The sequence below is a fragment of the Balaenoptera physalus genome (genome assembly GCF_965194825.1).
Source record: "Balaenoptera physalus genome assembly, chromosome: 4".
Classification (NCBI taxonomy): Eukaryota; Metazoa; Chordata; class Mammalia; order Artiodactyla; family Balaenopteridae; genus Balaenoptera; species Balaenoptera physalus.
In genome coordinates this window covers 107,518,178-107,546,104 of record NC_138891.1, presented here as the reverse complement: position 1 = coordinate 107,546,104, position 27,927 = coordinate 107,518,178, and the positions used below count along the sequence as shown (strand labels likewise).

The 27,927-nt window shown below is 32.0% G+C and overlaps 1 protein-coding gene across 5 annotated transcripts in view; it reads left to right on the top strand.

Moving 5' to 3' along the window:
• CADM2 (cell adhesion molecule 2) overlaps positions 1-27,927 on the top strand; it is a 1,048,372-nt gene that overhangs the window by 970,985 nt on the left and 49,460 nt on the right. For 3 of the 5 annotated variants that reach the window (XM_082460492.1, XM_082460491.1, XM_082460495.1), the window contains one exon: positions 7,900-8,019. The exons of the other annotated variants lie outside the window; for them this stretch is intronic. In XM_082460492.1, the coding sequence (XP_082316618.1) occupies positions 7,900-8,019 (120 nt within the window). The remainder of the gene's footprint in view (positions 1-7,899; positions 8,020-27,927) is intronic. 5 annotated transcript variants of the gene reach the window in all.

Here is a 27,927-nt window from a genome sequence, read left to right as displayed (position 1 = left end):
TGTGTATATTTATATTTGGTTTAAGTTTTTCTTCTAATGGGCGACAGTACTATTCTCTCAAAGGAAACTGACATCCTCACAGAACTTAAAGTGTTTGGTCAAATCATCTGATTTACTTTTTGGTAAAGCACTTTTTGGAAAGAACTCCCAGTATAGAAGTAGGTGGAGCTAAATGGTATGGAATCATCCACTTCAAAGGTATTTTTTCCCCACTTTAAATTTCACTTTCCTTTCTCAGTTTGGAATGTAAAAGAGTATTTTAAAAGAAAAAAAATGCATAGTTTTTTCAAATGACAAACTGATTTTATTCATCAACTTTTCTTGTAATTACATATGACTTTTGGTTACCACCTACAGTTTAAAATTGCAGTACTTTCTATTTTTCATTTTTCAAGAACAGCTTTTTTTTATTGTATGAGGATTCCATTTAGTATGTGAAGCCAGTTGAAGCTATCAGAGGAATGAAAAGGGATGCATTCAAATCTAATTTTTAAAAGGACTCCTTTTTATGAAGCAGACGAGGTTACCACACAGCTCTGGAAGAAGAGGCATGCTCTGGCTAGTTGAGGCCTTGTCAGGCTGGTGGCTGTCATTTAAGTAAGAGCCTTGGTACTGTTATCCATTCTTATGCTATAACCCAAATAGGCTGCTACATATAGCTGAATATAATGGGAACAGATAAACGTCCTTCTCTGCACAGGCAAAAAAGCAAATACAGTAAACTTGTCCTCTTACAATTGCTTCCAATGGCAGTGCAATTATCAGTAAAGTTAAGGATGCCTGTTATTTTTAAAATTAGGATATGCGAATAACTTCTTTCAAACAGACACTTCTTACCTTAATACTTCTAGTATACATCGAGTTGTGACTAATAATATTCCACTAATAATCTTCTATATCTCCACTAATAATCCTTGGTTTGAATTCACTCTTGATTATCCTGGGACCACCCAGGGGAGTTAGTGACATAAAGCAGAAAGGAAGTAGACATATGGAGTCCAAACTAAATGGTAGCAGTTTTTCTCCCGATTGAACACTAGTCCTTAGAGAGAAACAAGCAGCTTGGGCTTCTGGGACTCTTTAGACTTAATTTTGCTCTGAAAATCCATTCTGAATGGGCCAGAATGCAATTTTTAAAAAGAGAAACTGCCGCAAAACAAAAGAGGTTGACAAGTTAGAAATTATTGTACACTGAATTTGTAGAGAACAGAGCATACCTTTAACCTGAAAAGCTCGTTATTGGAAAAAAGGTGCTGTACCACTCTTCAGTTTATTGTATACAGTGCTTGTTGGAACTGATTTCATTTTGACAAGGTTATACAGGATCTGTTGTGCTCTAATAAGCTCCAATAACAAAATGTGTTTGCATTTTTCGAATTCCTTCATTAGGATGTGAAAAAAAGGGCCCCTTTTCTATTATTTTGAATTGGATACTGTGATTTAGAGCTCCACCACTTTTAAAAACATTGAAAGACTGCATTTGGAATATAAGATTCTTCAGTATGCTGCATTTTAATTTTTTAAATAATTTTTTAGACTTGAAGACTCTTAGCAGGAATTCCTAAAAATTACCTCATGAATGGTAAAAGGAGGAGAGAGGACAATCTTTTACAGAGATTAACCATGTGTAAGGCTCAATTACTGATTCATGTTATTAAAAATGATACCATTTCCTATCTATTGACAACATTGCTATTACCACCAAAAGATGCATTATTTATAAAGCACCAGTCAAATTCAAAGCATAGAGCTAGGTACCCTAAGGAAGCACAGAAATATACCATGGAGTTGATGTCTAATTCTTCTGTTAGCTTATCATCTTATTGGTTCATGAAAAAAAACAAAAACAAAAGAAAACACTAGTAATCATTAAGTGCCAAGTGAAAGTGATAGCCTCCCAGTTTTCAACCACTGATTTCATGAAGAGCTCTGATATGTATTCTGTTTACTGTGAACTTTATTATTAATAAAAGTTAGAATAGTTGAGTGTATTAATTGATTATGTTAATTAGAGAAAATTTTTAAATGTTACCATAGTGCTACACATGTATTTTGATAAGTAGGGAAGGAGAGAGAGAGCTATGTAGCTAGTGAGAGACACATAACCCTGGGTGTGTTCATAGTAGTGTGTCATGAATGTAAACATCTTTGTCATGGCAGAGGGGTATAGATAACAAAATGAGGGAAGCAGAGATAAACTCAGAAAGCACAAAAAGTATTCAGAGAAGGGAAATCAGTTGGGTTTTAGTTGGTCAAGGAAGTCTTCACAGAGCAGGTAGGAATCAGGCTGAAACTTGAGAGTGGTGTTTTACTAGGTACATCAAGAAAAGGGAGACTATTCTAAGATGAGATTGGGTGATACTGAGGGGTTGGGTCAGAGTAAATTTGTCCCAAGTCAAAATTATATTTTTAGAAACAAAGACAAGTTGATTTATAAAGATTGAGCTTACAGTTTATTGGAAAGATAGGTACATAAATATACATGTCATGGTCATATAATATATAATAAGCATGTGTAGAGGTGTGTGCAAAGTGCTTGAAAGCACGCTGAGGGAAGGTATTAACTCTACAGAATTGGGGGATGCTTTACAAATGAGATCGTATTTAAACTGGACTTGAAAGATCGACAAGAAAGAGAAAACTAATGTTGTGAAATAGGATGTGGCTCTGAGAACATGGCAGCAAAGAGAACAGAAAGAGCTGAGTCTAGTACTTGGGGAAAGCACTTGTGTCAGGGAAGATGTCTTGTGCTCCAGGCTTTGCTTTTCTGTTTATGTTAACTTGGTACTATAAGAAATAAAGAAAAGAAGCCAGGCATATACATGCTCTGAAGAACTCTAGCCCCTGTTGTTCCAGAAAACCTTAACATTGAGACATCTCAAGACAATGGTGGGTGCAGTTTGGAGTTCACATCAGAGTCATGTAGGTTAAGCAGGAGACATGGTGTACTGATGAATTTATCATAGCAAAGTTTAGCCATGGTCTCTGGACACAAAGATTTTAGTTTCCTGATTCAACAGCTTTGTTGTGTGAGCTAAAATTGTGTTTCTGCAAGTGAATAGGTTCTTACAGAAGTAACCCACAGTATTTACACTGCATTTATTTGTAACCCAACAGTCACTCACATGAGTAACTTGTGCAGCCTACTTAGACTTTGTCTGCACTAATATGCAATTGTGCAGTTGACTAGATTTGGGGTTCTGTCTGACATTATTGAAATACTCCTGAATTTTCCTTTTATGTCAGAATAGCACTTTATATATGTTACAAACAAATGAAAACTGTAATTTATTTTAATTCACATCTTATGTGTAGGGAAAACTATATGCAAATATTTTCATGCCTGGGACCTTTATTTTTCTCAGTTTCCTGTCAATAAAAATGCTCAAATTTTTCCTTTAAAGGACATCCCTGATTTTACTATGGATCCTATAGTTTTCACTAAAACTATAAAGTTTTAGATAATGAGTCATAGACCTCTATGAATTAATTTTAATATCTTACTTAAATCATGAAGCTATTTTAGCAAGATTTATCCATTTTAGTATATAGTAAATAAGAAGTCCCCTGAGATTTAATGTGCTAGGCAAAGATTTTAAACACATAATCACAATTTCAGAGAATCTGGTGTTACACATTTGTATATATAGTGATAAAAATTTTTAACAACTTGAAAATATTTCTATATCATAGTCAAACAAATTTCTTATTAACTAGAATATGCTTTTATTTCTGATTTTGAAGAACTTTATTGAAGTTTCTCTTGTTTGGATTTAAATTATATCTGAATAATTTATCTATATTTGCTAATTTATCTGATCAGGTCTAAACTAAAATTAAAAAATAAAATCTAGTTATTTTCACTTTGTGCACTTCTCAAGATACCTTTTTTTATGCACTACATATTTTATCAATTACTAACTTCATTATTTATACTTTAACATCTAGAAAATATATAATACAGTAAATTTCTTTTGTAAATGCTGAACTTCTTATTTTAACCATTTTTTTTCCAGGCAAATTCAACAGTATTTGATTAAATTAACATGCTCTCCAAGGAAAATGACAATAAAAGATTTGAGCCCATCTTTGTATTGTAGAAAACAGAGATGAAATATCATGTAGTTAATTGACTGACCTGTCTATTAGACAGTTATCATTCCTGAATTTTAATATTCATAAATTGCATACCATTAATTTTTCTATTTTTTATTTATAGTTATCTTAGTGTCCATTTAAATCATAGGATATAAACATGTAAGGCATATATTAAAATCTTCTAAATTTAAGTCATATTCAGCAAATTACTTATAATATTAATATGATTGCAGATTATGTGGCTTTATAAACAGAATTAGTAAATTAATGTTGAACCAGGAGTAACTTACTTTTATTATGTGTGTGCACATGTTTGTAATTCTTCTGCATATGAATCAATGTATTTTTATTATTTGGAGAGATAAAAATGGATGCGTCTTAGGGGACGAAATGACCTGCATTTTCTATCCTGTACTATATTTGATTGAGTATTCTTTGTAGTAACAACATAATGGTTTTTAAAAGGTACAGGATTCTAGATACCTTAAAACTAAGGCAAATTATTATTACTCATGTTTCCAATTTCGTATTTCCTTATGAGAATGTAGCTTCATTCTCATAATCAATGTTTAAATAAAAGGCCAAAAGTGAATGCATCAAACCAGGACCTTTAAAATAATTGCTGAATCTTTCCAAATGTTGCCACTCATTGGTAGGATAAAAACCAGAGAGGTGGGTGTTTGGACTTAGGAAGGCGAAGGCAGCTCAGAATTTTACTAATTTCTGCCTTGACAAGAGTTACAATCAGGCAGATAAAATAAATGATCTTGAGATGGGAGTGTTAGAGAAATTTCTCTCTCCATTATGCTTAGGTTTAAGAAAATATTCTCTATAATATAACATATTTATACATATATATACATATGTGTGTAATTTTCAAGATGAGGAAACTATCTCAAAGTTCTTTCATCCATTAAGTGGGGATAATAATAGACAACTCATAAATTTGTTGATTTCATTCACCACTGATCACAGTGAGAGTTACTTAGCGAGCCCTCCTGGTCGTACACCCTCCGTACACCCTTTCTTGGAAAGTCTCAAATCGGTTGAAAATGGAGAGAGTTCATAAGGTGGTGTGGAATACATGAATCTCAGGTTAGGCTCACACAGCTTTCAGAGTTGCAGGATATGTAGGCAAAGATTCATTTTGTTAGCAAGGCAATTTATTGAAGAAAGAATTTGTAGGTTGTAATCTTGAAAATATATCCTTCAGAAAATAAAAATTATATGTATTAAACACAGAGAAGAATTTTTTTTTGAGCAGAAGTAATGAAATATTTTAGTTCTATATTGACTAGTTGACCTGTCAAAAAAGTGAACTTTTCTAGATCCCCTAAAATATGTTTTATTTTTATAATGCTATGAACAAATTCATTTAGTAAACTTTTATTGACCTTCTAAATTGTGCTAAGGTACCAACAATAAAGTAGGCAGAGTTCTATTCAAAGATTAATTGCCAAGTGGGGAGACTGACAGCAATAAAATCAGAACAATAGAAAGTTTAGGTAAGAGAAATATCACACAATTTCCTTGGTCTTTCTGAGAATTCCAACTAATTCCAACTAATCTTACATTTTTGAGTTGTAGTTGATTAACAATTATTAAAACTACCCATTTTTTAAATGTTTTTTGAATATTAGCCTGGGGGGTGAAACCCTATATATCATGCATCTTCATATGGGAAATAGGATATTGTTGGCTTATATAAGAATGCTCATGAAAATATATAGACTATCTCCAAAACAAATCAGAGTTAATTATTACCCATCTTTGTTGATATGAAGTAAGAAAAAAAATCCAAACAATATGGGGTTTTTTGGCTTAAAAAAAAAAACACCAAAGTCTGTTATTTGCACTCCAGAATCAAATAATATAGCTGGTTTTGAAACACTGCTTTTCAGATACAATGAAATTTTATTCTAACCCATTGTCTGATAGCAAATAATGTAATATTTTATAATCTGTGATAGGTTTGGTAATCTTGGGTTCCTTCCATGGAGTTTTAAAGGACTAATATTATTGTATATTCTTATATTTGTTAGCCCCGGAAGATATTTCCCTTTGCACTAATGAAATACATATATTTTGAGATCCTAATGAGCAAATGATTTTGCTAACAGACAAAGAATGTATTATTTTCTATTTTGGAAATGTGTGAAAATTAAAATTACTTTTTTTAAATTTAGAAAATGTCTTTCATTTACCTCCAGCCTGCCTAAACTATTTAGGAAAGCTTACAATGAAAATAAGAAGTTATTACAGAAATTAGTAAACAAGAAGCATATGTGCATATATACATAATATTTATTCATTTATGATGTTGTTGAAGTCAGTTCTACTTTATGATCATGGTAATCGCACTCCAGACAATACCCATTTTCTCTAGTGATTAATGTAGCACCATTGGGTTTTCAGAATGTTGTTTTCTTAATGTGACTGGCCAGGAAACAGGTGTAAACATAAATACCAAAGATAAGAGAGTGATCTCATGCTGTTTTCTGATGTCTCCAGCATAGAGAATTCAGCAGGTTAAAGTCTGAGGATTGAGTAGGGCTATTTATCAGAAGTAAGGAACTAGAAAAAATTTGGTGTGACTCAGAGACTTTAACTGAGAGAATGACAGGAAGCTTTTTAATCGCAAAATAATCTGTCAAACACTCTGAATATATAGGAGCTGTGTAGCAAACATGTGAAATCAAACCCCAGCACAGTAACTACAGGTAATTTGTGAACTGTTTCTAATTTCCTCACTGTGTAAATTATATGCCTATCCTCTTGAGACAAGATTTGACTCTCTGAGGATATTACTGAAGTTCTCATTGCTTGACACCAGCTATATTGTTTCAGTGTTCTCTATGCTGCTTTTCAAAGTTTTAGCTGCTTTTGAGTGAAAGGAAGGAAGATTTTGGTGTTAAACTCTAAGCTATTTTTTCTCTTATGTTCTCTGTATTTGAATCTACTGTCAACTTTTGCCAACTTTGACTGATTATGGACTAGGGGTTGAATGTTATGGTTCAGATATATGTTCAATAACTTCTCCTAGGTATGCCAAATAAAATAAGTCATAAACAGTTCAGAATATTGAGTTCCATGCTAGTTGACCCAATACTTGTTAAAGACTCCTAGGTACTGCAAAATTGTTAGAAGGCGTTACCAGCTAATCAGGGTAAGAATTATAAGATTCTAAACTGTACATTAACACCATTTGTGAGAAAAGGAAAAGCAAAGTAATGGTAATAATAATAGTAACAATTGGCTTCTTTTTTGTTTGTATCTAAAGATTGCTTTCATCCTATTTCCTATCATTGTTTGCCTAAAAAAAAATCAAAGAGTATTTAACATGCATATATTCATCCATCGTTAACATTTCTTTAATCTTATCTGGTGGTGTTATTTGTGTTTATTTTCTGTTGTGTTGTTTCTTTGTTTACTTCTTTGACAAAGCATGCCAGTTTCTGTTTTACCTCTCTGTATTTTGCTACTGCATGTCAAACTTTTTAAACGACTCAGCGAACGAATGAATTCTTGTCATTTTAAGTTTTACTCTAAATATTGCAGGCAATCTGCTTATAATCAAACATTGCTCCAAGTTTTTGCTTTGTGTAGGAGCATGAAAAATCAATGAAAAAAAAAAAATGACAAGAACTGCGTGGTACCGCCAGCTTTGTACCTGATAATCTGTTTAAGCCTGTTAAAAGTTAAACCCAAATAAGATATATGTATTTGTAATTTGAATCATTTGTGTTTCTCTTTTGTTTGCATGATATGATTTTGTTTTATATTTCTTTTTCCACTCACCAGATGTTCCCAACACTTTGCTTCCCACTACTATCATCCCCTCCCTTACCACTGCAACAGTCACAACCACTGTAGCCATAACAGCCAGCCAAACCACATCTGCAACATCCAGCAACATACGAGGTACAGTATGCTTCTTTGTTATGGCCTGGAAAACACAGTAAATAGAGCTTTTATAGGTTTTATAAAGGGTAGAGGAATAGAGATCCAATTTTACTTACTTCTAAGAAGTAAGTAAGTCACCTCAGTTACTATCAGTTAGGGTTGTTGGAATAAAATATGAGACAAGGTGGTACATTTTAATTTTTCTTAGTGTCAGTTATGACTCTTATGAAAATGTTTCAGAATATAGGTTGAGAATATATGGAGCTCTGCAACATTGAGAGTTTAAAATGTGAACATGGGACACTGGTTTTTTTTTTTCCTTACCCTATAAATGCAAAGAAATAAGATGTTCAAAAATGCAGAGGTAGTTTTTGCTTTTTTTAAGACCCTAGTTTAATGTTAATGATTTGTTATTCCTCTGCAACTAGATTAAAATGCCTGCAGTGTTGAATTTGTTGTAAAATTGGCATAATATAGGGGTCATTATAAACTACACATAGAACTTTTAGGTAAATATTCAATATGTCAGCCTAAAGTGATTTGCTGAGTGGAGCTACTTATTCTACTAACAGAATGTTCTGAAAGCAAATGTTCTAGACTTGTCCAGGATGACAGGAATTGATGGTTGGCTCCATGAGTAATTTCTGGCATCAGTTTACCAATAAGTATGTTTGTCTCAAACAGAGCAACCTAAAAGATATTGAAGTAATCCTTAAGGGCAAAAATAATTATTATGTCATGGTTCAGAAATATAAAAAAGCATTTCTGAGTAGTCTTTAAGTGGTTAGTAGATGATGAAAAAATAAAAAGTTGTTTGAGCATATTAGAGAAATACACATTTTAAACTTTATTTCTGCATAAGCAATGTTCAGAGACAATTTGTCCTATTTAAGTCTGTCATTTACTCTTATACATGTTTTGTGTCATGTTGGCTGTCCTAATATGTGTTAAATGTAACAATTTAATTTGAAATCATGAGGACTTTACAATAATATATATCTAAAGTTTTGTCAAGGATAGACTTAATATTATTTTCCTTCACTTGTAAAGACTGTTCAATTAGACTGTTTGTGTTTCTTAGAATTTTTAGTAATTCTCAATATTATATTGAGTTGCTCTAGCTTTTACTTTATAGTTATTATATTACTTTTTCTCTTGTTCCAGAAAAATATTTTAGTATCTAATAATTGTTAATATTTAATAATTTGGTCAATTCTGTTATACAGTGTACAAGATTGATAGCTAAAGCTTGATGATAGTAACAATAAGAATTTCTCAAAATACCTAGTATTACTAGAAAAACTGTATTTGAGCTAAATCTATAAGTAGAAGAGTTTAAAGGTCATTCTTATAACAACTTATATAAAAATGAGTAGAAAAATAATAAAAATGAAGAAAAAGTTAAAAAATACTTTATGATGTTATATGAAATGTAAGATATCTAAAGTTCTACTTTGCTTTAATTTATTGTTTTTCTAAAGATATTTTTACAAACAGTAATTCAAATGAAATGCAATTTACTGCTTACCAACAAAATCTCTATGATATTGTTAAGTTCTGACTGTACAAACAAATCATTTTGTTGGAAAAGGAGAGAGATATATATTGACTTAACTTTTTTTAAAAGACCTAATTATAACAAAAAAAAGCCTAGTTCATTTCTTCTTCAATAAATATTTATCAAGTACCTGCTGTATATATAAATGGCACTATGCCAGGTCCTAAAATTATGGGGATTAAACATATTGTATCTGAAATCACTAGCAATTAAATTGATGTATTTCCCCCAAATAATCAGTGTCTATACTTAATTAATGAAAAATATTCATATTCTTTGTGAGTATATATATATATATTAGGCTAAAATAATAGAAGATATTTTATTTCAAAGTGAAGTGTTTAACAAATCTTTTATATTTGTTCACATGCATCTTAAGTGACTCTTACCTGTTCCATTTTAACCAGCCTGCTAAAAAGAAATCAATTTTCTACTTTTTCAAGGAAATTCATTTTTTAAAGGTTTCCTAAGATGTTTTGTGAACTTTACACCATGGAATTCAAAAGTGCTGAAAAAATTTATTTTTCCTTCAAAGGAACACACAAATAAATAAACCTCAAAGAAGACACACACACACACATACCCCCCATTCCTTCTTTTTTTACTTAACAGCTGCAAGATATTATTTTTCAAATGGCACCAAGATATGTGAAAAGAAAACGTATTTTATGAGTTAGGCAATTCATAGCATCTACTTTATACAGAAAAAATAGTAGCACCAACATTGAATGTTAGTGTAATGTCTATTTTTCCCTCCTACCTTCAACGAACAACTGGGAATTGAAGAAAGTCACCAAGCTCACCTGCATGATTAATGTTCTTCCGTATTTGAAGGAGGTGGGGATTCAGTCAATAAATAAATATTTTATGATTTTTGTACTCTATTCCTTTTAATTTATATGATATTTACTTAGCTGTGCATTACCTATTAAATTAGAGGTTTCAGGTGCAATTATATTTTAAGTGGAATTCATTTATCTATAAATTAGTGAAAGATGTTTCCAAATTATAGTTTAAAAGATATAATAAGAATATGTTTCCTAAGAAAAGCTAGGAACTAAATATTTTCAGCTTGCCAATTTTTTTTTTTACTTTCTTCATCCCTTTCTCTCATTCAGTAATCTAAATTACTAAGCTAACTGTATTTAATTTTATTAGGTTTAAATGGCATCTCTTCAAATTTCATAAACTGTAACATTTATCTCACTATATACATACTTATTTAATAAATGACCACAAATGAATCACTGTTCATATCTCCATTTACACTCTTTCACCACCCCTGCCATTGCTGAGTTTTCTATCCTAAGATATGATAAACATCCAATTAAAAATAAAGAATCATAGCTGTAGCTTTATTAAAAATCAAGATAAAATAGACCAAAATAAACTACTCAAATTGTTAGTCATAACCTTGAGAATTTGCACCTCTCTTCAGTTTGTACATGAAATGCATCCCTGTGTGCAGGGAGAGGAGCTTCAACCATATGGAAGAAAAGCGGGCAATTAGCAGTACCTTGTTACAAAAAAGGGTGCTATAACACAGAGAAGGGAGCAAACTTGAACAGTCATGGGAAAGACAGAGAATAAGTGAGCCTGAGAGATATCTTTAGGTGTGAGTTTCAGTTCTTCTGTTTACAAAGTCTTTGGTCTTAGACGATGAACCAAATTTAGCATCAGCATTTTCGTCAGAAAAATGAGAAACACTTAATTCTCAGATTGCCTTGAGGATTGGATAATGCCTAGAGTTCTGGCAACATAATCAGCACTCAATGTATGACAATGATTGCTTAGTTCTTTTAAGTAAAACAAGTGTGTTCACATGTAGTTGCATCTGAAATGGTATATTTTTCCTATAGTAATTCTAGTTTTAATTCTGGCAAAATTCTTTGGTGTTAGTGCACTGATTACATTTTAATTTCAAACCTATTTTTAATTGATTATGTGAAAAAATTAAATATTAAAATGGCACTAGAGCATATGGAACTTACTTATCTATCCTTGACTATAACAACAATTTATAAATTTTCTATGAATTTTATAGGGTTCTTATTTATTTATCATATACCTAAAACCTGAACATTTTATAGATCTCTTAAATGTTTACATTACAAAGCATCACTGCTACAACACATTTTAATTTTCTGCTTATGGAAATTGCAACTTTTTAAGACTAGTGGCCTGATTAATCCTATCAACTATTTCAAAAGATATATATCTGTATATCTATATCTATATATCTATATATATACTCTTCTATAAATTTGGGGTTTTTTTTAGGTCACTGTAATACATTTTTAATGAGATAAACTTTAATGAGTTAAATATGATAATTTATAAAATGCTTCCAAATGACCTGATGTGATTTCTAGTATTAATATTATTTTTGCATGGTATTGTTAATTTGAAAGCATTTTAAAAAATTTTTTATCATACTGTATAATTTTAATTTTATATAAACTATCTCATAATCTAGGAATCTTTAACAGCAAGCACCCTCATTTACAGATCATGATATAAAGGTATTGAAAAGTCAAGAAACATATATGAGACACAGTGAGATATATCAGTGATTATGTCCATTTATCATGATTTTTAAAATTAGAATTCACAACTGAATCTTTTGTACTTACCAACACAGAGGAACTCCTAAATGCCTAATTATTGTCTGTCTCTGCCGCTGTAAGACTGTAATTGCACTACAAGTATAGAAATGAAATGACATATATGGAGAGAAGATGTGAAATATCTGATATACTCCCTGTCCTAATACTAAGGGTCTGTTCAAATACTTCATGCATTTCAGTATATCGGATAGGAAAAAATAAATCCTAAAAGCGATGATGAAATTGTTTGTACAATCCATGTAAAAATCCAAACGAAATATTGATTCAAGTATTGATTTAGTTTTACATCAGACTTTAAAATGGTGAAATAATTTTTTGTTAATAGAATCATACCATTTGTCTAGTAATATGAACCAATTTATTAACTCTAATGAGATAATTGCAATGGTACCTTATTTCACAATGGCACTGCAAAACAAAAACAAAAGACATATTTTTTAAATTTAAGAAATCAACCATTATCAAATTATCTACAACCAGAGTAATAATGACCAATCTCACAAAATTTTGAGATGGGTACTGTTGTGTTGGTCCCAGCCTATTGATAGTGATGCTTTTCGCTAGGAATGCTTGAGGCACTTGCCTCAGCTCCTATTGTTTTTAGGAGCCCTCACAGACATTTCCTCCACCAGGGCCAAATGTTGAGGTTGGACCAGCCCTTGTTCTTAATATGATCGCAGGCTGTACTTCAGCAAGAAACCAGTAGGGAACTTTGAGGAACAAAATTATTACTCAGAGATTCTGGAGGGCCACATAGTGAGGTCACAGGTAAAAAGAGAAAGAGAGCGCACAGACCTGGGCTCTGCCTTTATTAGGGTTAAAAGGTGGGGTGTCTAGAGTTTTGTGGGTTCACCCTTTATTGGTTAATTTAAAGCATAAGAATGGGAATTAGGGCACAGGAAGGGCGAAACCAGGCTACCCAAGGTGATCAGTTATCTAGGTTACCCAGGGCTTTCTGACAAAAAGAACTTCACGGGTGGGGCAGCCTAGTTCCTTACCTGGTTGTTTTGCTACAGCTGGCAATATGATTATTCAAGGTGGATGTCTTTTTGAAATGCATGCTTCTGCAATCAAAAGTTTAATGTCAAGCACAAACTTAATGTCAATTCTTCACAATTAAATTACACATTAATTTAGTTATTATGTCTAAAAATGTAATATTAAGTAAAATATTTTAAATTATTCATGTAGAATAGAATGAATTTTAGCATACATCTACAATGAGTATAGATCCAGTCTAGAATTAAAGGCCCACTGTAATTTTAAAATCATGTGAATCATAAAATTTAACTATTTAAATGTATATGAATTTAGGGACATGGTTGACCATTAAGTATAATCCCAAAATATTGCTGTTTGAAAGATCTCCCTTCTCTAAAGATTTCTTGAAGCAATCTTAGTGACTTGTAGAAAAAAATCATATACACAAAGTTAAGCTATATCAAATGAAAATAAATTGCCGAAGTATTTACTTTGTGCCAGTATAGAGAAATTGAGATGAATTGTAACATTCTACTCATATTTAATGTGGGCATTTTTAATGAAATGCAGTTGCCTAGAATGTTGTTTATGAAATAGTATTTTCGTATGCAGATTCCTTTACTTCAATTGTTGTTTCATTTCTCTGGCTTCAAAATACAATATGCTAACTTAAAATAAACACAAAATGCATACATGAGCACATCAAACCACTGTCTGAAACATCTATTTAATTAAATCAGGTTAAAAAGCAATAATGATCTGACCTGTGCTTCTAATCTCTATTTCCTTTATGTCAAAGAAAATCTAGTCTATATTTTATTTTTATTTGGTTTCATTAATGTGTGCCCTCCTCCCCTTTTTGGCACAGATACTTAAAAAATAGAATATATAGAGATAAAGAAACGTTTATCAGAATAAAAGAAAACACCAGCACTGAGAAAGAATGAATGGAGTAAAATCATTATAGCTCTGAGTTAGTCATAATAAATGCATTCAAATAGAGCATTTGCAGTGGTAAAATATATCATCTTGACAGAGTTAAATCCCAAAGTGTGCAAATCAAGAAGTTGTTTATGAGCTTGTATTATGAGTGTTTAGCTATTAAAAATGTTTCTGATTTTATTGGTGGTAATAAAACACAATTTGCATGGTGCTGTGAGCTTTTAAAAATGAAGTGTCAATATGTTGGGCTTTTTTTCACTTGACAAAAATTAAGTAATATTTCAGTCTCCAGATGACCCATATAGAGGGACCTGCTTATCTGCAAAAAGATAGGTTTCTACATTTACGCTGTGAGTGTAGCTAAATTTCCACTAGTCTTTTTAAAAACCATAATTACTATATAAAGTTGACTCTGTTTCAAAATTAAATACATGAAACATAGTTCATAATGGAAACAGGATATTAAAAATGCTTCTCACTTGGAAAGAATAAGCATGATGTATGCTCACTCTCAACCTTGCTAAAATGTACCATATTATTAATGCTGAAAGGAGTGGCTACAGGCCAGACATGGGTGGGAGCGCTGACTGGGGGTCCTGGTCTCTTACTCAGCTATAGACCCACACATTGGAATAATGGCAATGTTTCAGATTAGGTTATGCCAAGATAGCATAGGGTGCTAAAGTTATTCTTTCTATTCTAGTAGATCTTATTTGGAATAAGAATCACTTGTTGTGTATAACCATTTCTGAAACCAAGTGGAGCATTTGCCTCTGACTTGTATGAAGGTGAACTCTGGCAAAGTTTGAAAATCTTTAAATATTTACTTATTTCTTTATGGCATTTAGGAAATATCTGAAGAAAACAGTATTCATATTTTCTTCCCCATACCACCTATTAAGGGAAGCAGAACACTTATGCTCTATTCTATTTTCTAAGGGCATTCTTGTGGCTTGTGCAATTTAAAACATCAAACATTTTTAAGAGTTTCATTTTAAGCTTATTTCTTTGGCTTAGATAAATTTAAACAGAAATCTTGTTCCATTAGTTTATATTTCTTTTAAGTAAACAGTTCTACTAATATTGTTTCTACTTGTATAAATGTGTGTCTTAATTGATTTTATGATAATAATTCTAGATTTAATATAATCTAATAATATATACATTTCCTGCAAAACAACCTCTAAGAAAGAAAAGAAAATGTTCCCTAGTAGACTATGTGCCATTTTCTTGAATTCATTTTTATATAATATGCATACACATATAAATATTAATTCAAAAATTTCTGTAAGTATTATATTCCAGAAAGCACATCACTTATAAAATATTAAGAATAAATGAGTTACTTATTATTAGGAGGATAATCTGTTTTATATTTTAAAACCTTGGCCTACATATATGAATAAATGTATTTCCAGAACATCTCTGAAATTATTTTAAAAATCATTAATAAACTGGTTGTATCTTTCTTACTAACCAATGAATTAAATTTATGAACTGTGCCTTTGAAGCTGAAAAGATTGCCAGCACTGCCCTTGCTTCTTTGACACTCCACATGAAACACAGTTAATAACCTCCTGTGTAAGCTTGGCGAAACACTGAATTGATACTAATTATACCAACTTTGGGATAGAAGGTGACCTTGACTTCAGCCGGAACTTTCTGCCAGGACAGTAAATAAGAGCAAATGCCACAAAGCATGACTTCTGAGGAGGGTCTAATACAATCTATTAAATATAACTTCGTGGAATTACAGTAAGTACTGGGATAATTTTTATATTTTAAAACATCTCTTGCTTCAATAATATAGTAGTTTATTTCTCTAGATTTCAAATAATCTCCCATTAGTATTCTGTACTCATTTAAATTAAGTTGTGGCCAGAAAATTAAAAGCTACTTGATGCAAAGTGTCTGTAAGGTGATTGCAGGGCAAGGAGACAGATTTTTCCAAATGGCTTCTCAAATACATACATAATATTTATACAATTTTATTATCAGAATTGCTTATGCTGAAGCTGTGATAACACTGACTCTTAACTAAAGAAATGTCTTTATAAAATTATTAAGAAAAATGACTAAGAAAAAGCAATTGTCCCAGTAGGTGCACAGGTTTAAACTATTGCCAGAAAACCTGTCAAGACCAATGATATGTAGCAGTTTCACAGATAAAAATCTGCATTCATAGTGTTAAAAAAGAGTCAATAAAATAGTCAATAAAGTTACTATAAATTCTAACAGGTGAGTAAGAACAGAAATTAAACTTTCTTCACCAATATTGTTTAAAGAATTACATTAGTGTAAAGGGAATACTGTTCAAAGTGTTCAGTATAATAAATGGGAATACCTAATTTAAGACCACTTATTTTTCACTTTAGAAAAAAAGAGATGAACTCAAACATTCCCAGGGGCCTTTTATGTAACCCATTAGTAAGCAAAGAATGCTGATCAGTGAAAGTTTAAGTAGGAAAGGAGGAAGCAACTTTGAACTAACATGAAGAATTGCATTAGATTCACTGAGAAACATTTTTTTTCAAAAGCATTTGAACCATTCTTGATGTCTAAAACCCAAGTTTCATAATAAAGAAGCATAGTGCTCTTCTAGGGTAGTCTGTGTTAAACTGGGTAAATTACGATGGTCTTAATGCATTTTTTTCTTTTTCCTTGAAGTCATGTTACCTAAATATTGATTATAAGATTATTATTTTTTACTCATTTAGATAGTGTGTGAGTCAGGATATCAGTAGGAACTGATTGCAGTCTCGAAAGGATGTAGCTAAAGAGTTTTTAATGAGGACACTTTCACAGAAATATAGGCAGAGTTTGGGAAACTAATAAGGGAGAAGCACAATTGAACTCATAATAGCAAGATGCTCTTACCAGCACCTGGCCTGAAGGGCCAAACGCAGTATATAAGGTTATCCTAGTCAGAAGAACTGGAGCCAGGAAAGGGGCAGTTCGCAAAGAGTGGTACTTTAATATGTAATTTTCCTTCCAGGCTAAACTTAGAAAGAGACAAGCACTCTAGACAGTAGAGGGCAGATGATGAAGCTTGATAGGGCTGGCTTTGTTATTAGACACAGAGAAATATATATATATATATTTGTATCATTTAAATAACCTACTTCACAAGAGAAAATCATTTAGAATCTTGGTGTGAAGAATACTCATCTAATTCATTGAGTAGTGAGAGGTTCCTCATTTGAAATATTTTCAAATCTACTTGTATGGATACAAACTATTTCTTTTATTTGAATTAAGTGCCTTGAAAATGTTAGTTGCAGGGGGGAAAAGCTCTAAAAATGAGCTAGCTATACATTAATAATATACTGATACAGATATGTCTTATTAACTTTCTATTTAAGGTATTTTAGTGTCACATAGACAAATAATTTTCAGTCCTGAGATAATAGATTTTCAGAATAGAAAATCATTTTCTTGAGAGAAAGTTTTAGAAAGAACAATCACAGTCTTTAATACATAATATTATATATCTGCCTTTGATGTCTTTAAAAGTATGTGTACATTATTAAATGAGTTAAGTTGGTAGAGTGGAAACATGTCAAATAAATACAATTCAACTTGTTTTCACTCTGAACTATACTTGTTTGCCTATGCTACAGCTTGTGTTCCTTGGCATTTTACCACCAACAGTCCAGAAAGTTTTGTTCAGCCTGGGATATAGAATAGTTTTTTAAAAGGACTAAGAATGACAGTCTAATTTTTCTGGTATTTCTAGGTATCCTATTCCCTAGTTCTGAGAGTTAGCTGGAAATTGAGCACTGTATCTCAAAATGCTGCTTTAGGGAACCAAAAACAAATCTTCATATACTTTTCTCTTAGTCCTACAGGTTAAATCCAGATATATTCCATCTTAATTCCAAGTTGAAAGAAAAAAATATGCAAATGAGAAGGAAGTTCTAAGGTTTCATTTTACTACTTCATATTCGTACTTCTAATTTCTCTATTCAATTTGGTAATATATCAATGTAGGATTTTTCCTTGATAATCCATCAATGTGGGATTTTTAAAGTAACCTTAAAATGAAATGGTTCTTTCCCGAAAGCTAAAAATAGTACACAACACAATTTAAATGTATAGTTATTGCTTCACTAGGTTAACAAAATACGTCAAATCTGGACTCAGCATGAGATAGTGAAAGTAGTTGCTGGGGGCAGGATATTTTTCTGTCCTCCTGACTTAGCCTCTGGACATGTTATCTCAGGCAAGAAAATTCATTTCTTTTTACCACAGTGGGCTATGTAAATTCCAAGGTGTTTCTCAATTTGGGGTCCTCTACCAGAATTTCAGGAACGAGTATAGTTTCTGGTATTTTTTAATCAGAACTTGTAGATAAAAACCTTTTTGCCGTTTGAAATAGTGTCAGTAATTTCCTTAACATAATTCTACACTTCCAACTCGTGTATGTTTGAATGTTCTGAAAAGCTAAAAGTTTAAAAATGAATTGTCACACTCTGACCACAATGTTTGGCCTTTTGGTCACTGTTTCCCAGCTATCTGCCAATCTCTTCTCCCATCACTTCCATTTGCACACTCATTTCCCTCCAGTATTTTCTCTTACAAAGTTTTACATACCTGAACATTATCCTGCTTGTAAAATTTCCAAACTCACATTATGGTGGTAAAATAAATATTGAGTTCCATCTGTGATATCCATAAAACTAATGTATATGGTCCTTTTTCACCGTTCTTCAAATGAGTCCAGGTCTCTCCTGATCACCCACTTTGTAGGCAAAATCCACAGCTTAAACAAACTTTCTGATACTGTTTTCTGTTGGGATTTGACATCCATTTTGATTCAATTAAAATGGTTATAGAAAAATAGTGAAGATCATGGCTTCTGGACTCATATTATCTGGGCTCTTTTTTCCACCTTGCCGTGCATTAGCTTTGTGACCTTCCTTAAACTCCCTGTGCCTCCGTTTCCTGATCTAAAAAGTGCAAAAATAATAATATCAACTTTATAATGTAGTTTTAAAATTAAATATATTTATAACTTAACTTGCTTTAAAAAATGTCTTGCTCATAGCAAATAGTGTTAGTTTTTATAATATTTATTAACAGTTTTCTTAAAATTAACCAACTAAATATAGGATAAAAATGACTGCACATTTGTGAATAACAATGAGATTAACTGGCAATTGCTAGGTGAAGGCTACAATGTATGGTAAATAGACCATCCTTTAAATCATGTAAGTCCTCTTTGAAATCTAAAACTTAAGGATTTCTGTCATGTGATTTAAAGTGAATAAGATAAAACAGAGTCCCATTGCAATTCCTTATGATTCAGTTCAACCATGTCAATTGTCAAATCAGAAAGATTTTTTAAATATAACATTTTTTAAACAAAAGTAAGTTATTTTTTGTTTTCTTTTTTTTTTTTAAAGAGCTCCTGACTTATTTATTTATTTATTTATTTAAATTTTATTTTATTTGGCTGTGTTGGGTCTTCGTTTCTATGCGAGGGCTTTCTCTAGTTGCGGCAAGAGGGGGCCACTCTTCATCGCGGTGCGCGGGCCTCTCACTGTCGCGGCCTCTCTTATTGCGGGGCACAGGCTCAGTAGTTGTGGCTCACGGGCCCAGTTGCTCCGTGGCATGTGGGATCTTCCCAGACCAGGGCTCGAACCCGTGTCCCCTGCATTGGCAGGCAGATTCCCAACCACTGCGCCACCAGGGAAGCCCCCAAAGTAAGTTATTTTATAATCAATTCTCTAACCAAATATTAACAGGCATTTAAATGTTCTTCAGTAGCAGAAATATCTAGTTTGGATCCCAGGTCCATGGTATGCAAGTTATACCTTAAGTTCCAATTTGTTCATCTCGAAAATGATTATATTAATTTACTTACAGGGTTATTTTAAGCATCAAAACAAGTATTGATTTTCTGTCATTGTTACAGTATGGATGATTTGCTAAATATGGGGGATGTATTATCATAATATATATTGAAGTTATATACTACTGACCACTTTTAAAATTTGGGCTTGTTAATTTCAAATGATACCATTTTCATGTTAAAATATTTTACTATCATTAATTAGTGCAACTTAATACTCATCTTTGATATATCAACCTAATGAAGCCACTTAACTTAAAACAACCCATTAATAAATTCAGTTAATTAAAATATATTTAACCTCCTCCAGTAAATTAAAGAACTGTATAAAATGTTTGGGAAATTACCTAAACACATTCAAGATTTAGCAGACTTCTCATTGATTAGTTAAATTTCAATTTATTTTTCCCTCCTAGTAATTTTAAAACATTTTTCTATATTTATCATTTTAAACAAGTTTATCACAGATAAATTAGTTTTTAAAAATGTTAAGCAAAATTAAAGAAAAGATTGTTCTTTATCCCATACTCTTGAGATAAACTGTTACATTTTGGCAATATTATCCTAGAAATTTAAAAAAATATATGTATGTATAGTATTTATACAAAAAATTATTGATGTGAAATACTATTTTGCATTTTCTTCATCACTTTACTATCATGATTATCTTACTTATGTAAATGATTATAATTCCACATCTCTTTTGATTTTTTTCTTGAGTTTAAATGACCTTATTCAAATAAAAGGACAAATATAAAGGAGTCATTTTATTTCTCCTAATTTATGAGAATTATAATTTTCACAATAATTTTTTGTATTTATTCAGCATCAGTTTAATTACAGTGAAATGTTAAAATACAGATAAGTTTATGGCTATATACTGAAATATAGGTAGAAAACAACTCTTGTAATCTTTTAAAATCCAAGACAATTTAAGAGATCCAATCAACATTGTAGTAAAATAGTGTTTTATCTATTTACTCATTGGAGTAATTTAATTAAAACTCCATACTTTTATAAGCTCTAAATATCTCAATAATTTACTATTTAATATGTGACAAAACAGACCTATTTTGAAAAAGGTATTTTTTTAAAGTCACACCGGTATTGATTTAAAAGTAAGATGAGAGGTCTGTATTATTATTATCATGACAAGCAAGCAGTATAAATGATCTTCTACCTAATATTAAATTATTCAACTTAAAACTTTATTCTTGCTTAAGTGACACACAAGGTAACATAATGATATATTTATTTCACACTAAGTTCATCAGTCACAATATCTCTGGATAATTCTTACATTTATCTGGAAATTTAAAAATCATAGCAGAATTATAGAATGATAGAAACAACATTCAGAGCCATACAGCCTGCCTTCTCCCTCATTTTCTAGGTGAGGGAATTGAATCCCAAAGAGATTTATTTATGACCATAAACCATTTGATGCTCTAACCAGGCCTAAAACCATATTCTTTTGAATCATTTTTTTCTTCACAATAACCCATGATAGGTATTATTTTCCTATAAAAAAATAAGGTACTGATTGACAGTTTCTAATTTTATATGTAGTCCAAATTACATGATTTAGGAAGAGGAAGTGGAGGAAAGAGATTTTAAAATATTAAAATATTATAAGACACCTTATTCATCTGAAAAATCTTAATACTGTAAAACAGAATTAAGGGGAATCAAAATTTGAGAATTCATATTCTTTCAAACAATGCCACTGAGAATCATTGACTATTCAACCTGGAAGGGCCTTTTAAGGTTAAAAGTTTCCACTTTTTCATTTTACTGATGAGCGCATAGCTAGTTTCCAAATTAGTACTAAAATTTACAAACATGTAATTCTATTCACTACATTGTACTTCCTTCCAAATAGTATAACAGTTAATTTAGAAAATCAAATCAAGAAAAACAACATGTGAACTCTAAATATTTTTGTTGAAGCACCTATACATGTGCAGGGGTCTTGTTAATATTCTTTTAGGAATACACAGATAGCAGACTAGATCTGGTTAAAACCTTATTGTTCTGAAATATTCTGAGATAAAATTCTTCATAAAATTTAGCAGATACATTTTATATGTTATTTTCTATACATCCCTACCTCAACCTGGTGGGGATATCATTTTTAAATCTGAAAAACCATTATTGGGATTAGTTATTTTACTGGCTTTTTCTAAACATCTAGTGTTAACAATTTATTAACTAAATATTAAAACAAGATAAAGGATTTCCACTGAAAATCCTGTCCTTACACTTGTTGATCATTCCTACTATTTTTAATAACTTTCTCCCTTACCCCATTCTCCTGGAACCCTCATCTTATTTTCAGCATGGAGCTATAATTTTTTTATCTTCCTTCCATAAAAGACCTCTCTGGAGTCTATCCAAGGTCAAGGCTGTCACTTTCTTCCCTCAGCGCAGTTTGGCTTTAAAATGAAAGTGTTCTGTTTAAATTTCACCTGAAGGTTTAGCTGTTCAAAAGCTAGAGGGAATCACTTCCTAAGTCTGATCAATGAGACACAAAGAAGATAATACAACATAAACATAATTACCTGAGTAAAGAATGAGTAAAGAATTAATTTAAGCCTTTAGAATGAACCCCCAATGAAAGCTCATTGTATTATTTGCATAACTACAACTTAATTTTGTTATTAGAATCATTAACTTTAACATCTTCTTGACTATATATCCATAATCTATAAACTGGGGGTCATAATTATAAATGTGGGAACTGTTTAGATATTGTAAAATACTGCAAGTATATGTTTCTCATCGCTGTTCTATTTTTTTAAAACTTTTCTCAAACTGCCACTGGCCAGGGATCAATTATTATTTTTTTTAATTGGGAAAAGAAAAACATTAATATTCTAAGAGAATTCCATATAAAATATATTCATTTCTTTTTTTAAAAAACTGGGATATTTTTTTAAATTTAGTCAATTGAACTTTACCTCCATAGTATTTGGTTAATATAAGTCATTTATGTAATATTCCAGTTGTGATATAATAGTGTAAAATGGAGTGAAGGTGATGTTTTCACATTCCTTAAGCAATTCATCATTAGTTTTTTTTTTGCTTTTCATGTGCTTTTTAAAATAGTAATCAAATTCCGTGGTCTAGTCTTTATTTTGATCAGTAGGAAAACTAGTATATCAGTGAATCCGGTGAGATCAGACTCTTAAAAGAAACCAATATAGCATTTATCATCAATTCATTCTTTAAATATTTGTTTTATTTAAATATTTGTAAACCTTTATTTTACAATAAGCATTCAGTAATGATAAGTAGCATACAAGGTCTACTTTTCACTGAGAAAGACCACCTAACCTAAAAGGAGAGAAGGGTGAAGTGAATATTAAGAGGAGGCTTCTTAACAGAGTAATCCCACCAGATATAGACAGGGTTAGCATAATTAAAATACTTATGAAGTGGTGGTGGAGAAGCATACGTGCATAGTTCTTGCATGTGGCATGTACATTTTTCATTTCTGTTTTAAAATACTCCTGTTTTCATAGTGTGATAAAATAAATAAGATGACAACTTAGGTTTTGTTATTTCTGCAGCTAATTTTCTAATTTTGACACTTTTATGACATTTCTGGCAAGTGCAATTTTACCCTCTCTGGGAACCTGGGGAATAAGACTTCCCCAGTTCCTTCAACAATGTTTTTATCTGCAAGATATGTGTCTTCAAACACAACTAGGATTTGGATATGTAAAAGATGAAAGGAAGAGTAGCAAAGCAACAGTGTATAAAGAGAGCATTACAGATTCAGTTTGGCTAGAATTAAACATAAAAAAGAAGCAGTGGTGAAAGATAAATCTTCAAATATTCATCCATGCATTTGCCGATTCAATAAGTACTTATTCTATGGCTAGGAAGGGTCAAATTATAAGAAATTTGGTAGGTCGCACTTAAAACTTTAGAGCTTATTCAGGAGGTGATGAGAAATAATTCAAGTAAAATGAAAAAAAGTTTAAATTAGGCTTTTGAAAGCCTCTGATGGGTGTGATGGATAGGAGATTGAGGAAAACAGAAAAGCAGGAAACCACTCAAGAAATCCAGGTAATTAAAGATGAGGACTTGGAGAAGAGCAAGAGCCAAAGGCATGGAGAGGAGGGAAAGGTCAAGAGGTTTGGGACAGTTAAATTGATAGATTTTGTAAGTGATTAGGTAAAAGATTTTACGTTAAAGGGTAGGAAATACCAAAATGGCTCCCAGGATTTTAGGTTGGATTCCAGGATATTTGGTGCACTTTATCAGAGTAAAGAATGTAAGAGGCAGGTGTTTTAGGGGGAAATGTGATATGTTCCATTTTAAACATGCAATGTTTGAAATACCTTTGCAAGAGCTAAGTGAAGAAGTTTAATTAATAACTAGGACATAGGCTAAATCACTTGGGATAGAAATACAGATTTTTGACTGACTTTTCTATAGATGAAGCCTTTGATTAAATATAACTTTTATTAAAGTTATATTCTATTAAATGTGTAAATTAAAAAGAGAAGAATGCTGAAGTTTATACTCTGAAATTTAAAAAGCAAAACAGAATAAAAGGATCTCAGGGTTATGCTGAGGAATGCAAAGATGCAAAGTTGTGACCAGAGTGGTGAGATGATGTCTCATGAGTCCAGGGTGGGAAATTCTTAGGAATTACAAAGAGGTCCATATTGCCAAATGGCTCAGAGAGGCCAAGTGTGATAGCCTGTGAAAAGTATTTTTTTTTATTTGATTTACACTGGGAGTGTTTGATGAATTTAGAAAAAGTAGTTTCAATGAAATGATTGCATAAAAGTCAGATTATAGAACTTGAGAAGTAAATGGGAGGTAAAAGGTAGAGAAAGTCAGTGCAATCTATTATTTCAAGAGTGTTGTCTGAGAAGAAGAGGAGCGATACAAAGCAGATAGAAGGCAACATAAAGTCAATTAACATTTTTGAAGGATAATATAAACTTAACACTTCTTTTTAATGGTGAGAGAAGAGAGCTAGGAAGAAAAGAGAGGTTGAAAATAAGGTTAAGAAAAAAGATAAGCTGATAGAATAAAGCCCTAAATATTCAAAATGGCATGATTTTATATATATATATATATAAATATATATGTATATAATCTAACATTATTTTATAATATAATATACACTATATAATATATATTATATTTTACTGTAAGCATTAGCCTTGATCACATGGAGACACTCTGTACAATGAGACTGAGGAGAGAAGAGGATAGTAGTAATGGGCAGAGACCAGTTTGCCAGCAATGGGAAGTGTGTTCAGGGAAAGTGGAAAATTAAGAGAGATCTTACCTAATGGACTGTGTTTTGTCTATAAAGTAGGAGAGACAATTTTCCAAGACAGATAAAAAATTCACACAGAAGGGATCTTTAAGAAAGTAGTGAAGTTTTGAAATGGTTGCTATACAAATGAAAAAGGAGGTTGGGTAGGAACACATTGTAATTTCTGGGAAAGATGTCTTAATTCCTTCCACGAATAATTATCATCTACTTCTATCAGGCACTATGGTAAACTTTGGGGACAGAATAAAAAGCAAGGTAGATAGTCAATGTCTTTTTTTTTCTTTTGGCCACGCTACATGGCTTGTGGGATCTCAGTTCCCCGACCAGGGATTGAATCCAGGCCATGGCAGTGAAAGCCCAGAATCCTAACCACTAGGCCACCAGGGAACTCCCTGTCAAGGTCTTCATAAATGCTATTTAAAAGATGTACAGCATTCTCTGGTTTGCTCCAAGAGGTCATCATAGGGGATCTTCTTCAGGAAGTGATATTTGCTAGATATGAAGGATTTGTGCAAAATGTGAAGTTGGGGAATGAAGAGGTAAGGAGAAGGAAGAGCATTTCAGGAACAGGAAATAGCAAATATACAAGTCCTGAAGTGAAAAGGAAGGTGGCCATTCAAAAATCCAGAGAGGGCACCACTGAGACTGGAATGCAGATTGTCCAAAGAATGGTATGAAAGTATGTGGTAGTTAGTTGGGTTAGATCCTGCAGAACCTTAAACTTATTTTTATGATTTGAGCTAGTATCCTAAGAGTAACTGAAGAGGAAAGAAATAGAGAAGGAAGGGAGGGAGGGAGAGAGGGAAAGAGGGAGGGAAAAGGAAACCCTAACTAGTTTTAAGCAAAATAATTCCATAATCAGATTTGCACTTAATGTATATTTCTGGCTGTAGGGGAACAAATGTGTAAGAGATAGGCAAGAGAGGATGGTGGGAGAAAGGTTAAGGAGCTATTGAAACAATTCTTGTGAGAGATGATAATGGTTTAGACTAGGGTGTTAGAACTACTTACAGAAAGGTGGAATAATTTAACACGTAAATCTGCAGTTTTTCTAATTCTTTGGTTCTATGGACTAACGAACAGGATGTCACAAGCTAGCTTACCAAACTTACACAAGTTTCTAGCTTAACAAAATTAATAGATGGTGGTGCTATTCACTGAGATAAGGAACATTGGTGGTAGAAGTAGAATTACGAACTTTTTTTGAACATATTGAGCTTGTTGTGTATTTGATATCTCCAGGTAGAGACATAATATTGAATAGATGATTGACTATACAGATTTGGAGCTCAGAATAGTTATTGGACGTATAGAATTGGTTAAAGCCAAGCTTGGGATCATGTAGAAAGTATATAATGAACAGAAAATTCAGTCTTCAACAGAGATTGGATTCCATGAACTTATATTAGTTCAGAATTACAATGTTTTCTGATTATTTTCAGGTTTCTGAATAGGCCATGTTTTAAATGCATGTATAGCTGCTTTGCTTGAAGAAGAAAAGGCATTGAGATTAGACAAGTATAGTGAAAGGAAGAGATCAAGGATTCTAAGGAGTGATGGTTCTTAATAAAAAGTAGAATAATGGACTGGACAAACAGATGAATTTAATAAGAGAAGTAGAGAGAGAGAGAAGAAAAGAGTATAATAAATATCTCGAAAGTTAAGAGTTTGTTGGCAAATAAAGAATATTAGAATTAAAAATTCTGAGGTGGAAAACATCTAGGTGATCCAGAGGTTGGCCATATGAATGGTTTGCCCAGCTGCTATGAGGTGAGGATGAGAAAGGTTTTAAAGCAGTGAAATAACGGTTAGACTAAAATTTAATATTTAATACTAGGATATACAAGTCTGGAGCTATGAGTTTGCAAGCCATTGGTGTATAGTTGTAGATTTATGAATGTCTCTTTCAGTTGGATATTGGAATTTCCAAGGGTCATTATAGGATTTAGGTTGGAAAAATAAATTGTGAACTTGATAGAAAAATTGTTCAAGAAAATTGGAAGATTTATCAGTGTGTTAGGAACAGATATGAGTGGATGGCAGCATGAGCCAAGAAGGAAAGAAAGAATTAAAATATTGATGGAGCTTGGATTACCTATTCAATCCAGGACACTTTCTTATTAATGGCAAAGTACCTGGGATAATTAGTTGTTAATCACATGAGCATGGGTACAAAGTAAGAAGATATATAAACATAAGGGGTAAATTTAATCAGCCTGTATTTGCCTGGTAAGCTGCTTCCACAACTTACACCTTTTGAATGAGCAAACGCTTGAGTCCCCAAGAATTCATGTTACTCTTTGTTTCACTTCTGAATTAACATAGAAGAGTCTATTCTTTGAACTCCCCTTACATTGATGTCATTTTGACAGTGCATTATTTGTTAACACACTATTTTCACAGAGTAGAAAGCTGTATTAGTTTTATGCTTTCTTTAGTACAATCATTCTTCCACTGTGCCTCCTGGAGGTGACACACAAGTCACCTTGATTCAACCTCACTCACCTACTTAGAGATCATCTTCAGAGCTGCATGATCTCCAGGCTCTCTTAAGACTACACATCAGATTCTCCTGGGGAACCTTCTAAAATTAAATTTCTTTAACTTTATTTTTAATACTACCCCTAAAGATTCTGATACATAGATTTAAGGTTGACTC